General features: G+C 32.1%; 2 protein-coding genes across 3 annotated transcripts; both read right to left on the bottom strand.

Moving 5' to 3' along the window:
• Window positions 1-826: 826 nt before the first annotated feature.
• Window positions 827-7,435, bottom strand: Zip48C (Zinc/iron regulated transporter-related protein 48C). 2 transcript variants are annotated; one of them, XM_080170306.1, is made up of 9 exons: window positions 7,303-7,435; window positions 6,699-6,796; window positions 6,077-6,219; window positions 5,269-5,348; window positions 3,117-3,188; window positions 2,550-2,712; window positions 2,056-2,205; window positions 1,588-1,724; window positions 827-1,196 (listed from the first exon to the last, which is right to left on the bottom strand). In XM_080170306.1, the coding sequence occupies exons 1-9, from the start codon at window positions 7,330-7,332 to the stop codon at window positions 1,113-1,115; spliced, it is 957 nt and encodes a 318-aa protein (XP_080026432.1). In that variant the 5' UTR covers window positions 7,333-7,435; the 3' UTR covers window positions 827-1,112. The 2 variants fall into 2 exon arrangements, with proteins under 2 accessions (XP_080026432.1, XP_080026431.1); XM_080170305.1 differs by lacking the exon at window positions 5,269-5,348 and adding an exon at window positions 5,095-5,219 and having other exon boundaries at window positions 893-1,196.
• Window positions 7,423-17,750, bottom strand: cbc (protein CLP1 homolog). The gene is made up of 14 exons (XM_080170304.1): window positions 17,687-17,750; window positions 16,836-16,881; window positions 16,348-16,450; window positions 15,770-15,868; window positions 15,536-15,631; window positions 15,104-15,179; window positions 14,645-14,776; window positions 14,060-14,187; window positions 12,700-12,748; window positions 11,355-11,454; window positions 10,608-10,683; window positions 9,523-9,606; window positions 8,945-9,044; window positions 7,423-8,169 (listed from the first exon to the last, which is right to left on the bottom strand). The coding sequence occupies exons 1-14, from the start codon at window positions 17,733-17,735 to the stop codon at window positions 8,039-8,041; spliced, it is 1,269 nt and encodes a 422-aa protein (XP_080026430.1). The 5' UTR covers window positions 17,736-17,750; the 3' UTR covers window positions 7,423-8,038.
• Between the last annotated feature and the right edge of the window lie 2 nt (window positions 17,751-17,752).

Consider the following 17,752-nt stretch of genomic DNA (forward strand, 5'->3'; position numbering starts at 1 on the left):
ATTTTTTAAAAATGTATTGAAGGCTTTTCAAATGCTAATACTTAAGTCTAAATAAAATAACATCTTAAAATATGAAAAAGTTATAAATACATTTACAGTTTAATATCACTTATAATTTGGAGTAAGAAAATTACACTTAAGTACAAATAATATTAATAATATATTACACTATAAAAAACACAAACAAATAATAATCCTGATATGTTTTTTGAAAGGTAAAACAGGGGATATGCACTTTTCCAGATTGAAAAGGGTGATTAAAAGCAGAGGCGTGCAGAAGGTGTAGGGGGATAATTCAAACCACAGGTATCTACCCCCCTCGACAATGGTCTACGCCTCCCTGAAACACCCCCTAAAACAGCCAAGAGGGTGTCAAGGCAAAAAAGCAACACCCCCATTAAATTTAATAATGATATGAAAAATCCTCTGCACCCCTTTGATTAGAATGGGGCAGGTTTCTTTTAATTGAAAAGAAAACCCTTAGAATCTTTAATTGTTTAAGGGTTGCCTATGCTTTTCTAGTTCAAGACCAGAGCCCCCACACTGACAAAATTAGGAAAGAGCATATCCCCCTTTACTATAAATAATAGCTGCAAATAATATTAAGAAAGTTATCAGAATCACTGGCGGTAACAATTATAGTAACAATAACAAATATACAAAATTAAAAGCAAAATGGTTATTTAAATTTTTCTAAGCTCTTTAAACAAAACAATTTAAGGTTAGAAAAATAAACTAAATAAATTACTTTTTTTGGAATAAATTTCATTTAGGCATCTATGTACATTAAAAATCCTTTCCAAAATTGCAAACATCCCAAAAATACTTTTATCATTACAACACACAAAATATGTAAAACTTGGCTTGTTTTAAAATACAATTTCATACTTTTAAAATTTAAAAAGACTATTCAAATACAGTTAACTTTACATATTATTAGGTCTAAATTTCAAAGCTAGAGTCAAAAATCTCAAAATTTTGCTGTAATGTAAGGATAAAATGAAAATACTTAACCCAAACCAATTGTATTTTTTTTTCATTTTAGAGGTCCGTCAACAAAAGCTAGTTCTAATATTATTTTTTTATAGCGCAGCTATTCTATAGCTAGAAGCTTATCCAAGACCGACATCCAGGGACATCATGACAATGAATCCAATAACAACTCCCCAACTAGCCGCCTTCCCATTTCCAGCAGCCTGAAATAATATAAAAATATTTGATAATCTTATAATTTTGAGTAGGTAGTTAGGATTATTTTTGTCTGAACCTTAAGATCTAGGAAATAAAAATTAGTCGAACTTTTCAGCGAAGCTTTATTTATATCTTGGGGTGGTTTCGTGCTATTTTTATGACCTTCCCATGTGCTGACTTAGAGCTTAGTGGCAAAGCAAGTAGTGTAAATACTAAATATTTAAAAAAAAAACTATCTGTTAATCAACATTAAAAATAGGTATTTAGGTAGACCGTTAAGCAAACCATAAAATTTAAAAATCGCAATATGTTATTTGATTTAGATAAGTCAATTTGCAAACTTTTAAAAGACATCATATGAGCGTAACTTTTCATAAATTGTTCTATTAGACTGACCTGTGATTCAGGTACAATATCATCAACAACCACGTAGACCATGGCACCAGCTGCAAATGCCAGAGCATATGGCAGGATGGGGGTGATCCAGGTTACCAGAGCGGCTCCAACCACTCCAGCTAAAGGTTCTACAATACCTGGATAAAATCAAATGAGGATAGTTGGCAAATATATTAATAATCTTTAATGTATATAAATCAATGAATGGATATTATCAATTTAGCTTGCTAATATAGAATTCATGTATTAGTCAGTTCTTTCATCCAGTAGGAGTGGAGGGGACGGGGTAAAGGGGTTGGAAGGGGGCAAAATCGTTATTTTAGCCCGCTGCGTTTTTCACTACATTAGAGATGATGAAAATCTGGTGTAAGATCCAAGTAATAATATATCCATATGTACAAAATATTAATATAGAATAGCAGGTACCTATAGATTTAGATAGTAAACAACAAATCTTCTGTCCCTTACCTGATAATTGTCCATACCAAATGGCTTTCCAGGTAGAGAATCCAGCAGCCTTCAGCGGCAGGGATACAGATAAACCTTCAGGAAAATTCTGAATACCAATTCCAAGAGCAAGGTTTCTGGCTGACTCAAAAGTAGCAGATTTTGTTCTGCCTAAATTTTAAAATAATATAGCTAGAATTAATATTATATATTTATTCCCTCGTTTCATGATAAATTAGCGTAAGCCTGTATTTGGCTAATTTGTAGCATTACCCATGTCACTCTCTAGGCCTCTAGGGACACTTGAAGGGGGAAGAGGCAGAGGGAGGATTAAATTATACAACCCAAATTTGTTTGTTTTAGTTATAAAAATAAAAGGTTATAATCCTTCCCAGGACTTACGAGAAGCTACTTTGTGAAATACATAGAAACATATCAGTACAGTGGTTAGCGAGATCCTTCAGTACAGAAACATAAACACAGATCCTGTAACTTTATCATGAGGATTAACTGACCTACAGCACCAAATCCAACACCAACAGCCAGACCCTCAGGTATATTGTGTACAGTAATAGCAATGATGAGCAGGAGGATTCTTCTCCAGTGGGATGTGTCCATTAATTTCTGTTGGTCATCTACAGTACTATTCTCCTTCATTTCTACATCTAGTTCTTGCTCCTAATTATATTAATTGTGTAATGTGATATAGAAATCTTAATCCATTCCAAAGTTTTCGAACCAAGTAGGAAATCTTATTCGGAATCGATACCTACATACCTTAGAAACGTTGCAAATTTTTTAAAATTTTGATTGGTTGGTTTAATGGATTTAATATTACTTGGATATTACACAAAATGATTATCATTTTCTCTAATAAAGTGAAACTCGTAGCTCTAACATTTGATACCCCCCCCCCCCCCCCCCAATTCATCCCTATTACCCAATCCCCTCTCCTCCTTCTATATCCATTATTAGTTCCAAACATTTAAACCTATTTGATTTTAATTTACAGAAGGGGTAATTTTTATTATTATACTGTCTTACTCCTTCAGATCCCTGGTTCTTCTGAAAAGCTTACTAACCTGTTCAGGGAAGCCTTCTTCATTGGAACCAGACCTGGCTTTCCGTCTTCGCAAATTGTATCTTGGTGCCTCCTGCAAGGGGTTAAAATGTCATCATGTAGGTTTATGCAAAAATCGGCTGCAGAGGGTAAAAATAGGTATGTTAAGTAATTACCAAATAAATCAGAGTAAATTTTTATCTCAATTATGATTCTCATTCACTGGGCAATGAAAATGTGAGAAAAAAAATTGTTTTTTTAATCCAAGGAAATAAACTCTTGAGTGTTATGTGAATTTTAGAAAGTATTAAAGAGTTACAATGGCAAGAAGGGTTTTAAACTTAAAAAATCTGACATAATTTTTTTTTTTAAGAATTGATACAAATATTAGGCAAACAATTTATAACTTTAAAGATACTTGCATACTTTATTAAAATGATATAAATATGGATCGATAGTAAATAGGAAGATATTGACAAGGTATGTAAGGAAGACTATAACAATAAGACAATAATCATAAATATATTAAACCCGTTTAGTAAATCAAATACATTAGGTATTATGTATATTTTATTCTCCATGCTTTAATTTCCCCACTTAAAAAAAACGACAACAGAAAAAAAATTAAATAGGTAATCCCAATAAAAATAGAAAATGTAATATAAATTTTATTTCTTTTGTTACAAGTTGCAATAAATATTTTTAATATAATATATTTCCCAATATTTCCATTGTTTGACATGCACAAAGTATAATGAAAAGGTATCATTATTACTGTATAGATATAGAAGATTTATATTAATTTTTTACCTCAAAATTTCTGTCAATAAAATAATCATATTGAAATAAAATATTTCCCTAGTTTAAAGCAGGTACAAAATTATACATTATGATCCTAAAAAATCATATAAAAAGTCCTTTCCTTTGATAAGTGGAAAAGTTTTTTTATACTTATGACGTTATTTCCCTATCTTTAAATAAACTAAATATGAATAAATTAAATACCTACCTACCTAACTAAATAAAAAATAATCTAAGAACAAACTAGAAGTATTTGAGTCTATCTGTCAGTTACTTAATATTTCCAAAAGGCAGAAACGATTTTCTGATCAAATTCAGAATAGCTCCAAAGTTGTCTTAGGAAAGAATTAAGAATTGGAAAATAAAATACTTACCTACCTACTGATTTATACTGATTTAATATACGCAGGGTTTCGGATCCGGATCTGGATCCGGATCCGGATCCGCAAGGATCCGCATATTTTTGAGTCCAAGGATCCGGATCCGGATCCTTAGACTCCAAAAAATGCGGAAAAAATGGAAAAATCTACCTAAATTTATATAAAATCTCAGACATTCTCTTGATGAGAGCCAATCTTTAAGGTTTAGGTTCAGACTTGAAAATTAAAAGTATTTTTGACTTCGAATTAAAGAATAAAATTTTTTTGAAAAATTTGGTGATTTTATTTTTATTGTCAAAGATCCGGATCCGGATCCGCACTGACCAAATTTTGAGGATCCGGATCCGGATCCGCATAAAATCAATGCGGATCCGAAACCCTGAATATACGTATTATATAAAGCTAATATAATCCATCACCCAAACATATTTATAAGAGTGCGTTCATTATTCTAGAGATCTTATAATTCAGGTAAGAAAAATCACTAGGTAAGGACATACAAAAAAGATAAAAATTCAAAGCTATAGCTGTAAATAGGTTAACTATCAACTTCTCGACCATATTTTTAAAAACTTTTACATAGGTACCTTTTTAATATTACCTAATGATTTATTGGGTCAAAAATTGATCCAATAGAATGTATTTTTATATATATTTCAATTGTGACTCATAGAATCTGTTTCTATGGCTATATCTTGGTTTTAACTTTCAGTGATGAGTCCAAGTGTTCTTATTACAAGATCTCTACAATAAGAACCACCCCCTTACTCCCCCTGAGAGCGGGAAGGACATGCAACATTAGCTACGTTGACATTTTACCTCAACAGTTACAGACATAGAGCTAGTGGGGTCGTCAACAAATCTATCTTTTTTCATTAGCTCTACAGGGTTTTCCACGCCAATGTGGTTCATAACAATCTCGGCTCCGTAAACAAAAAGAGCACCTAAAAGTGTAAGTAAAATTTAAGGATAATGAGGAGCGGCAAAACGCACCTGGAAGTAAAAATCGTGGACCGGATTTTCGACGCCACAGCGCATCATCACCATATCCACGCCGTAAACAAAAAAGGCACCTTAAAAGTCAGAATTAATACTATTTAACTTGTATTTACAGAAGTTAGTATACATAGTATATGTCTATCTAAAAAGTGTTAGTTACATCTATTTAATACTCCAGTCGTCTTCGTGGCAACCAGTGTCTGTCTTTCTGTCTGCCAGTCATATGGTTCTATCAAATTAACTAACGGCTACTTTCCTAGAAAAGGGAGTCTCTGTATTAGAATGAGCAAATGGGTTAGAAAATAGCTTAAACCCATCCCAGTAACTATGTAAAGCTTACTCGAATTAAAGAGAACCCATTCGGTTCTATAGTTATTGAGATCATACGCTTCAGACAAAAAACAGTTATTATGTTATAAAATGGGATTAATTTTTTTTATCATAATTAGAAAGTTTTATTTCACATAATCAACTTCAAATGATGTACATTGACGTTAAAGATGATATAATTTGCTCTGTTTGGCTATCCTATGTATAATTGAGTAATTACGATGCAGTATTTAAAAACAACAGAAAATAAGAAATTAACTTGGTAATGTAAACTGGTAAAGTAGCTTCGTTACCAATAAAATGTAGGAACTGTGATTTAGCAATTTAATTCAATTTTGATAATTTTTGTTCAGGGTTAAAAAGTAAGTATTAAGGCGATAAGTGAGATTTGATAGTTCATCATTTAGTATGGTTTGTCAGAATCCTGGTCCCTTGTCCCTATTAATAAGGAATAAAAAATCAATTTTCCTACCAAGAAAGAATCCAACAGCCACAGGAATGAAAGACCACTCTCCATCCTTGCCATAAGTCTCTAGGGAGGCCGCCATTTCCAATGCTGGCTCCAGCAACGACCAGTAGCTAGCGGCTAACATCACTCCACCGGCGAATCCAAGACTAAATAAAACACATTTAAGAACCAATGCTTTAGAGGACTCTAATACCAAACAAATGTTATTTAATAATGATTAAAATTGTTGGTATCATGGAAAGAAAAATAAGTAGCGGGTTCCGTCGTTTTTCACAGTAGCTTTTTATAGGTTATATTAGGTTGGGTAAATGTTAATGATTACCCCACAGGGTTAGGAAATATGTCCAGCATGGTTAGAGCCCCACATATGGGTTACAAATAGGAGAAAAGCCCCTGTAAAAATACGACGAAAACCGTTAATCCGTTTTCTTTCCGTCAGGGGTTAAAAAAAATATATGTTCATGGATTGTGTCTATGAATATCAGCCAATACTGTCAGATATAAACAGCTAAGTCGCTACAAAAGAGCAAAAGGCAATTTGGTAGCAGACGACAAAGGTCCCCACCACTAGAACCAGGTGGTTATCTGGATTATACATCTATACTTATACATTTATTTCACTAACCTTGAGTCTAGAATAATCCTGTGGTTTCCTCTGATGAAAATAGCCGTCGCGGCCCCAAGAGCTGTTAAGCCCCATGTAAACAAGGTCCCTTGGAGGGCCTAAAATTTTGCAAATTTAAAAAACAAGTGGCTAGGGGCTACGTATTCGAAGGGGTAGAGAGGAGATAAAAATAGCTTAACACCAATCTAAAACTTTTATCTGAAAATAATATAGTCTAAAACCATCACCGAACCTATGTGTATCTTTATAAGAGATTAAGAAATCTTAAGCGTCAAACGAAAAAACTTACTACTTTATTTAATAGGATATCAAAAGCAAAGCTTTCATCCTTTAATGTAAAGTGATAATGTTTTTTCTTCAAATGCCAATAAATTGATATACATCCCAAATGAATATGCACAAAATTATACTTTCTGTAGTTTACAATTAGTGGTTTAAACGTTTAGACACTGAACTTAATGAACAGACCAATCAAAATTCAATAAAACTTCCCAAAGTTGTAGCGCTAGATATTAAGATACGTTATTATAAATCTTGGAGGACTATTGTAATAAATTGTCCAATGTCCCCCCCCCTCCCTCCCTGTAAAATTCTGAGAACTAACCTGTACAATTGGACTGAATCCTTCAAACATGATAAAAACTAAATTTCTCTATAACAAATAATAAAACAAAATAGTCAACAGTACAAATTTTAACAACAAATAAAAAAGTGTCAGTTAAGCATTATTTTCTGAAACATGGAAAATTTTAACAGTGATGTTTAAATAAATTGATACAAAAAATTACAGGTACTGGTTTTGTATTTTATAAATACAATAAATATACACTTTTCTATACCCAACATTTTTTCATTTATAAAAAAATTGGATGTATTTAATAATTTTCAAACTGTAATTTGCCTCAAATAAAGATTGATCTTTTAAAATATTTTTTTTAATGTTTTAAAGGCAGATTAGCATGAACAATGAATTATCAATAAATCCCTAAAAGTGTCTTTTTCTTACATTAGATAAAAAATTACCTATTTTTATTCAATTCTTGTGAAATCTGGCATTACTGAAAGTAAGCAAAATGAACCAACCCCTTTATCAAAAAATTGCTGTCTATTATTAATCGTTTTATATAAGAGGAAAACATTGGCTAAAAAAAAACAGATTTAAGATTATTAGGAAAAAGTTATCACATAGCAGAATCTACAAACTTAATATCTGATAGGAGGAGTAAAGTTCCATCTGGCAATGGTCTAGGTTGGGGACATAATTATTCAGAATGGCAGAGAACCGGCTCTAATCCAGTGGATATTAATTGGTTTAGAAGCCATATTGGAAAAAAAAGTTATTACATAGCTGAATCTACAAACTTAATATCTGATAGGAGAAGTAAAGTCCCATCTGGCAATGGTCTGGGCTGCGGACATAATACTGTCACTTTCTTCTCCTCAACGTTCACTGCTGTTACAACAATAAATCCTGAAAATAATAAATGGGTAATATTTTCTGTTTATTTTATCCGTAAAGGTATGTGTTTTAAGACATAAAAACAGGAGTTGAACGCTAAAATTGGCATTGCAGTACTTTAATGGGGTATTTGTGCAAGAACGGCGGTCGAACCTCCGCAATATTTTTTTTGAATTTTCTCGCAATTATTTGAGCAAACTTCTTCAAGAAAAATTTCTCTTTTTTTTGATTGTAATTCTGGACTGTCCTAAAGTCTTTGGGTTTAACTATGATAGATATAAAACTCATAAACTTAGAAAAAAATGTAAGAATATAAAGTTGTAACTTGATCTTAAAATCGACAATTTGTGTAGTTTTGACTTCAACAAAAAAAGATTAATAATAAATATTGACGGTTTAATATGAAATTGTTTTTAACATATTTTTCTAGTCAACTTCAAGTGTCATAAGACAGGGGACGCAATAATTGAATTGTGGACAGTGAAGTTTACCATAATTACCTGCAGAGAGATTACTATAATTGGTGTTTTTTAAGGTAAAATGTTCCGGTATCTCCCAAAATCTATGAATTTCAAAGGCTGCTAGCTGCCAAACGACTGAACGTATATATCATGCACACACACTGTTTAAGAGCGACATAAGAAGGCATACAAGTAATCTGGAATAGCCAAGTATAATCTATACGTTCCACCGTTTGGCCGTTAGAAGCCTTAGAAGTTCATTGATTTTTGGAGATATTCGTTACCGGGAACATTTTACCGTTAACTCACTTGACCCCTATAATTACCTGCAACATTGGTTGTAATAGCTTCATCCACTGTAGAGGTGAAGGAAACCGCCAGAATATGGTTCAGCAAATCACGGGGGCTTAAACTCACGGGCACCAACTAAAAAATAACATAGATAAAATTTAATAAAGTGGTGTCACTTAATACGTCTAAACTACAAGAAGAGTTTTACTTGAGTTGAGGGGGGTTTGGTGAAGTCGACCCTCCATCCCTATTATAAACTTAAAAAGAAAAAGTAAAAAATTTTTTTTTTTAGGGGGGGGGGATAATTTTTTCCAATGGCGATTTTCTTCAGGAGGTTGGTGATACCCTGCCTCAATTAATCTTCCACGAAAACAAATTTTTGCAGCGCAAGTCTGATTTTTATAATAGGTACAAATATAATTTTTCTAATAAGAATTTACAACTGTTGTTTGTTTTTACACTTCATTGTCTCTAACAAAAAAAAGAAAGTGTACCTATATAAAATTAAAACTAATGAGATTAGATAGACAGAAAATCGGATAGGTAAAAATAGATAGGGAGTCAATATCAAATTTTATAAAATAAAAATTACAATTGTTTGAACATAGTTCACCTTAGTTTTATTGTCAGTAATCTTCATGCCCAGGGGTAGACAGGAAGCTGGCAGTTCTGGTGCCCCTATCTTAAAGATGCGTTCCTAGAATCATGGATAACAGATTAGATTAATGAAAAACAAGGATGACAGCATGTCCATAAAAGCATAGCTTTACAAAGGAGGTCATTTTTTTCGTATATTTTCTGCAAAGCTGTGTGTTACAGTTTAGTCAAATGCGCTTATTAAGTCAAACTATCCTTATTATGACCAAATGTGGGTATATATGTTTTGAAAGGAGCATCTTGAGAAAAAGGGAAGTAAATAGGGGGAGAGTAACTAAAATAGGGCAAAAAATTAAAAACCTAAACATACTGTAAAAAATCAAATTAATTGTAAATAAATATTCATATAAATTAATCTAGATGTATATTTGCCATTGTTGGATGTATTTATGACATATAATTGAAGAAGTATTGATGTGTAAATGCCAGTGTCAAATGTATTTTTGACATATGATATGTATAAAAATATTGAATGTATTTTTGCCAGTGTTGGATGTATTTATGGCATGAGAAAAGGAAGAAAACATTTTGCCAAAAATAGATCAAATGTAAATTTGCTGCATGTGTAAGTGCCATAGCCCCATATAAAATGGTCTTAATTTAAGAACAATTTCACTTAATAAGCGCATTTAACTAAACGGTAACACAAAACTTAACTGAAAATACACGAAAAAATACCCCCTTAGATATTGATAACAATCATTAAGAAAACTTGTGTAACTGAGAATAATTTTACTTGGTCAAACTAAAAAGGAGAGGGGCAATGGGCTGTTAATTACTCTAGTACCTAAAGTTGAATAATTATGTTTTCTTATTCGTTGGTTTTAAAACTTTGGAGACTTTATGTGAACTTTGATTGTAAGGTTCATTAAATTGAGTGTTCAAACGTTTCAACCACTAATTGAAAACTACAAAAGAGGATAATTATGTGAATCATCATCTTATCGGCAATTGTCCTATCACTTTAGATCCCTAGCTAAACTGTTAAATGCAAAAAATGTTAAAATTCTATAAAAAAAAAAGAAAATCATTATTAGGTACCTTTAATTCATCGAACTTGACATCAAAACTATGTGGGAAAAGATTTCCATTTGGTCCATAAAAATACTGCTTCACTCTAAAATAAAATATGATAAATATCAGTAAATATCTCAGGAAAGGAGGGGACATTGGACTGTAATTTATGCTGCTGTCTAGATGGCGTCTTGATTAGGTAATTTTAACGAGCAGTATCCACATTTTCAACCAATAATTTTGATCTACAAAATGTGTAATTTTGTGATCATTGAAATGTGCAATCAATTTATCGCCCATTGTTTTATCGCCTTATTATTTTTGTTTAAAATGGTTGTCTGTCTATCAGTCATGTCTTATATCAGTCTATCCCTATCTCATTTAGCATTCCTTAAAGAGTCTCTCTGACCGTATCTCTTTACATGTATCTATCTCTCTCTCCAAGTCAATTCTATCTATCTATATGTTTCTATTCTATCTATTTATCTATGTCTATTCCCTCTTAGGATTAATTATCTATCTGACTGTCTGTCTTAAAATGTATCTATCTCTGTCTATGTATGTATGACTATGTATCATTGTATATTCATCTATTTGTCTGTTTCTATCTATCTTAATGTATATCTTTCTATCTATCCTGCCTTACCTAGCATCTCTTAATGAGTCTCTCTGTTCTAGAGAACTGCTAAGAATTAGTTTTATATCTGACTGTCTGTCTTTAAATATATCTATCTATCTACCAATCTTTCTAGCTGTCTATCTTTCCTCTCTTACCTAGCATCTCTTAATGAGTCTCTTTGCTCTAGAGACCTGCTAACCACTCCTCCAGATTTTGGCTGCCAAACAACTTTCACAAACTTGGGCATGTCTTTCACTAGATAAACAAAAATAAGTTCATTTTTTATTAATAATGAATATATTTACCTATACATACAGTATACATACATAAATGATCTATTTATAAATATAGTTTAAGTTCCAAGGATCTACTTCTAACGGTAGAAAAGCAATTTTAAGGGAAGTCTTGTGTGTCGGTCATTAACAGGTTTAAGTCTAATTTTCAATTTAAAAAGTCGGTTGAACCCTTCCCAAGAAATATATTTAGAAAGATTCTTCTAATTTAGGACGGGGGTGAAGGGTTCTCATTTCATAATAAAACTTGAGTCTTAGGGCGAAGGCAAATAAATTTTACTCGAAGACTAATATAGGGATCTAAAGGGATAAGACAGACATTGGCCGATAAATTGAATGCACCCACAATAATGATACACAAAATTACCCCTTCTGTAGATTACAATTAGCGGTTAAAACGTTTGGATACTCTACTTAATGAACCAGCCAATCAAAATTCAATAAAAGTCGCCAACGAATAAGAAAAAGTTGTTATAAAACTTTGGTAATGAACAGCCCAATGTCCCCTCCCTCCCTGGCTTGACTAAAAGGTATCGATAAATCTAAAAAAAATCAGATTGGCAATATTTTTGGTATCCATATCAATTTCCAATATTGCTTTTCTGAATGCTTACTATTGTAATATTGAAAACTTGAGTTATCAAATCAGATGTGAAGTAAAATTTAGTTAAATACGTTTAAAATACATCTTTTGTACTTATATTTATTTTCGTAAAAAAAATATATAAATTATTGTATCGCCTGCAGCTATGCTGGGCGTATGCCATCAATATAAAAAATACCTTTGGGCCTTTATTAAATACAGCATAGTTATGACTTCAAGAATCAAAACAATGACCATGTAATAAAAGGTGCTTTATATAGGTATGGGAGGGATGGGACATTAGACTGTAAATTGTGCTGGTATTCAAAGTTTAAATAATACGTAAACATAGTGTACTTTTATTAAAAATTAATTGGTTGTTACAAACTAGCAGTGACTATTCAATCAATAATCCCTTGTCTTATCCCTTAGAATCTCTTAGTCTAATATAAGGCTAACAAAACAACGGTGCATCTGTCAGTCTCACAAGATTGCAAAGTTCTTCTTCCACTCCACAAGTTGCTACAATCATCATCACAGAATATGGGAATTAGTGGTATATAACATTTTCTGCCAGTGCAGTGGTAATTCCATCCCCTGCTAATTTCTTTTATAAAATATTACCTAAATCATTATAAATTCTTTCTTGATCCAAAACAATGATAACATCAACCTAAAATAAAAATGATTAACATACAGAAAAATGTTCATGTCTTTAATATTGACATCATTGTATATGTAAAGTTACTATGCTGCGTGTTAAGTGGCGTTTTCTGTGATAGGCGTTTTCTGAGATAGACGTTTTTTGAGATGACCCGTTAAGTGACATTGCCAGTTTCAAATCATTTCAATTTACATATAAGTAATAGTTTTGCTTATTTTCACCTATGAATAAGAACAAAACCTTAGGGTTCCTAATCCTATATCTAGATTATTCAATTTTCCTCCTCAACTTTTGGCCAAAATTGATATTTTTTACTATCCTCTGTTTTTATTGAGCTTCTTATTTCTTGTAAATATTTTTTCAATATTGAACATGAAAGCTTTATAATATTATATTCTTACTAACATCTATTATTAGAAATTTATTTTTGTAGTTTTTCTTATTTTGTAATAATAAGAAGCCATAATTACAACTTATGTATCGCAGCTACTAAATAACAAACTAGGGTATGTCTGTCCACACGAGTTTTATTCACTCTGTCTCAGTTCTTTTAAATTATTGGATCATGAAAAGAAAACGAAGTAGCGGGTTTCGTCGTGATTTCACTGTAGCTTTTGATAGGTTATTTTAAGTAATTAAGAAATAGGCAGCGCAGGGGCTAGAATTGGGAGAAAAGCTACTTTGAAAATACGATGAAACCCACTTCTTCGTTTTATTTCCATGATCCAATAATTTAAAAGAAAAAATAGTAGTTAAGACTTTATTGATGAAACAGAGCTTGTTATTGCTGCAATACTTAATGAACTGATTATCAAGACTTTAGTACCTAGCCAATGAATCACTTCTATAATAATTCCACATTCTTGCTCTTTAGTGAATTGCTTTTACATTCATAACTTCATAAGCTTAACTACAAGTAGTGGATGCTGTCATCCTTGATTTATTTTTAATCATTAACTTTCATAATAATATTAAGTAAATAAAGCAAACAAAATAAAAAAATCAATTAAGGTAAAACAAGGATGATATCTATACTGTACCTAGCGAAGTTTTAAAGACATTTGAATACAGGAGCAAAGTAGGAAAGAAGCACATAACGATTTACAAATATTAGTTAATATACGCATAAGAAGATTTACCGATGTTTTGTGTAAGTCCATCCAATTTTATTTAAGACAATTTACAATTCAAAATATTAAAGAAAAAAATAACTAATCAATGAAAAAGAGAGACAAACAGTACCTGTAATTTTATAAAGTTTGACGTACGCACAGACAAACGAACTATAGAGCTGCTGATCTACTAAAAACTCCAACTAACCTCAAAAGCTTGGGCAATGTGTTTGATCTGATTGTACCCCTCCCCCCTGACCCAACCACATGTGTTGATAACCACCCCAGATACTTCGGCCTTCCGGTTGTTGGTTAATCTCTCCCTCACAACATCAGCTAAAACAAATTGGGGGTTGTTTCATTTATTTTTTATAACGAAGAGAAAGAAAAATCTATAATAATTAGATACCTCTCATATCCAAGATCATTTTAGTAACTTGTTTCTTTTGAATAAAAATAATGTTCTTCGTAGATTGAGTTATAAACTCCACAGGAAATTAGTTATTTTGCGCATCGTATTATAGACAGATTTCTGCGGATAGTAAAATGAGAAATTATAAGATTAATTTCAGTTTTGTTGGCCCAGAATAACAAAACTGGTATAAATATAAATATTTTTATTTTACTAATCGCAGAAAATTGTCAATAATACGATACGCTACATGATTTTTCAGTATGACCTAGAACCGGTTCTAATCTGGCGGATATTAATCAGTTTTGCAGCCATTCTTGAAATTATACAATCTAAGTTTGGGCTACAACAATTTTTAAAGTCATTAATCATTAACCTTACCTATTCTGGAAACAAGTTGATTATAAAGAACCAGGTTGGGTTTAGGTGTGATGTGCCCGTAGTGGTAAACCAGGGGGGAGTTTTGGCTGAATCCCTCTTCAATTGAGGCATGTCGCTCCACTAACAAAGCACCTTAATAAAGAGATAGGTTCAAATAATGTAATATCTCATTGAGAACATGATTAGTGGTAGTTTCCCGCATATACGAACACAGACCCCGCCCCTTACTTGAAAAACAAATTGAAAATAAGGAGGGGTAGTTATTAACTTATCATTCTAGAGCTGACAGAATAAAAAATAGAACCATAGTAAGTCCCGAAGATTAAGCGTAACGTGCCTCCTAGAGGGAGATTTAAGCGTGTTTTTAAAGTATTTATTATTACACAAATAATTACATTTTAATAATTGACGAAAAAAAGTTCAAATTCATTACTTAAGGTTTAAAATAGAAGTACATACCTAAAGAACCAGGTACTGAAATAATTCCTTGTCCCACGTCTAGGTCTACATATACTGGCCTTCTTCCCATACGGACCTAAATAGAAATAGTACCTTTTTATCATGAACGACGTTTAATAATCGTTTAAAAAATAAGCAATAAAAAAGGAAGAAACAGCTAGTTTATCAAATACTAGCGGAAGCGCCCCTGCAGAAGTGACAAGGATCCCAAAAAAATAGCCTAAAACCATCCCAAGACTTGAATCGAAAATTAAATATCCTAAGATTATTCTGGAACCTATGTAAAGTTTCCATAAAATGGAGAACTTCACAAGTTTGTAATAATAGATGATATTTTTATTTTGTCGAATTGTCTATGAATAATGGACAATGACATACAACTAGCAGCATGGTATTAAGTAGTTGCGCTCCTTGAAACAAAAAATAACTTACAGCATAATTTAGAAGAATCCTGCAGACTGTCGACTTGCCCACATCTGTAGGTCCCACTACTAATGTTATAGGTCCCCGCTCATTATCTTGTTCAGCCTAAAATAAGTATGTCTATGAAAATTAATACAAGTTTTGTAAGCCCTCAGGGCTAACAAACCTGGTTTTAATCTGATATTTTCTTATTTTTATATCCGCGAAAAGCTGTCTGTAATATGATGCGATAAAAAACTATACCTTCATTCTCATTTGTTCCAGAGCCGCATGGGTATTGAGGTAAATTATCATTGGGGTTTCTTTACTTGTGTACGGTTCTACTTCCAACTCTCCCTCAACCTTAATAATTGATAGATACATATTATATTGATAGATAGATAAATGTGTTTTAATATATAAATGGACGTTACTTTAAATATGACTGTATTTTTGGCATAGTTTTATACATTTTCACTCAAAAACATACAGCTCTATTTCAGAGGTGTACTGTATGTTCTGCACAAGATTCACTTTTTTTCTCCGGCTGCAAAATAATTCGTTTATCCACCCCTAGTTTTTACCCTAAGGAGAAAGAAAAAGTGGAGAAATATTTAATTTTAGTACTCCTTATTTATTTTTTTTATCTCCCACATATTTGTAGAGTATTTTCCTCCAAGGAGGGATAGAAATGGAAAAAAAAAATCAGTAAATAGGTAGGTACTTTCTCTCTATTATTTAATTTTTCCCCATTCATATATTTTTCATTCCCTCTCCCCCCTTTAGCCGGGGATCCAATGAAAAATATGTCTAGAATATGCCTCATAATAATACAATAATACCTCAATGCTACAGCCATGGTATGTGAAGACAGCAATCTTAGCCCCGGTTGTGAAATGATATTTTGTGTGCTGCACCAGTTCAGTTCCAAAGATCTCGGCAAATCTGAAGAAAAATTCAATTAAAATTGTAAGAATAAGACTAAGTACCTAGGTATTATAATTTACTTTTAAATACCCTCTACCGAATTCAAATTTTGAAATTAAGAATTAAAGGAAAGATAGTATAAAAATCGAAAACTGTACGTTTCTGTATGCGTGTATACAATGAAGAAAAACTAATCACTTAAGGATTCTTTTGATCAGGGAGGAAGGTGACATTATACCGACCCCAAATGTTTATAGACGCCTTTTTTCTTTCGTTGGCGTAAATAAAACTATTAAATAAATATTGATTGGGTTGCACAAACTAGTATTATTTTTTTTCTTATTTTTCGTCCATTCCCTCATTCATGAAAATAATTTTTTTCAACATACACTAACTAGCATACCCTGTTAATAGTTCAACTGAAATCTTTTCATTGCTGGGACAATCGACCTGTTACAATTAACTGTGAACTTTCCATCCATTAAGATTAGGTACCTTAATTTTCTATTATTTCAAGATTTTTATACCTATTAAATACAGTTGTTAGGGGGGCACACTGCTGCGAATCATTTGAAAATTGAAAGTTGCACTACTTCATTGCTCATAGTAAAGAAAATCAGCTAGGTAACATGCAATACAAAATATGAAATGTACAACTGATAATAAACATATAATACGTGGATAATTGTCGTCAATTTAGGTTGCTAATGTAGTCCTTAGAAATTGGTCAATATGTTCCTACGTGATCATGGAAGATGGTAGGGTATCGTTATATTAGCCAACTGGGAGAAACCTTTTAATTATGCCAGAAATTCTCACAATATCTTCGTATTCTATACCCACACTTGCCTACTATAATGCTTCTAACTATAAAAAATAAGCTGTGATTTTTCAAGAGGTTGTCTGTAGATACGTAGTGAAAATCTTAAAAGGTTTGATTTCAGCATTAGCAAAGAGTAGCTCACGTATTTTTTTTCGTTTGCTGACTGCAGATATATGATATGGACGAAAATCGACGATATAATATTACTTTGATGTTGCACCAGATTTTCATGTACCCTGATAAAGTCATACTCGAAGCTGGCTAAAATAACGATACCCCCAATCCACCCCCTTTACCACATCCCCTCCTTATGTATGGACGAACTGACCAATAAGTGATGTCCATGTTAGCAACCTAAATTGACGACAATTTTCCCCTGTCCTAATATCCACGTATTCTATATCCGTTAATATGGATGGAAAGAAAACAATCCTCAATACGAAGTTCTTCGTCTGGCTCTAATTTGTACTGTTGCTTCATTTTTACATGTACTAAAT

Source organism: Acartia tonsa, chromosome 8 (assembly GCF_053477335.1).
Source record: "Acartia tonsa isolate MP-2025a chromosome 8, ASM5347733v1, whole genome shotgun sequence".
Taxonomy (NCBI): domain Eukaryota; kingdom Metazoa; phylum Arthropoda; class Copepoda; order Calanoida; family Acartiidae; genus Acartia; species Acartia tonsa.

Coding starts and splice junctions, on each gene's coding strand:
- Zip48C (XM_080170305.1), bottom strand. CDS start 7,332: ATGTTTGAAGGATTCAGTCCAATTGTACAG. Junction 6,220..6,698: donor AGGATTATTCTAGACTCAAG/GTTAGTGAAATA, acceptor TGTTTTATTTAG/TCTTGGATTCGCCGGTGGAG. Junction 5,220..6,076: donor GGCTGTTGGATTCTTTCTTG/GTAGGAAAATTG, acceptor TTACACTTTTAG/GTGCTCTTTTTGTTTACGGA.
- cbc (XM_080170304.1), bottom strand. CDS start 17,735: ATGAAGCAACAGTACAAATTAGAGCCAGACGAAGAACTTCGTATTGAG. Junction 15,869..16,347: donor ACCATGGCTGTAGCATTGAG/GTATTATTGTAT, acceptor TCAATTATTAAG/GTTGAGGGAGAGTTGGAAGT. Junction 10,684..11,354: donor GACTCATTAAGAGATGCTAG/GTAAGAGAGGAA, acceptor ATTTTATTTTAG/AGTGAAGCAGTATTTTTATG.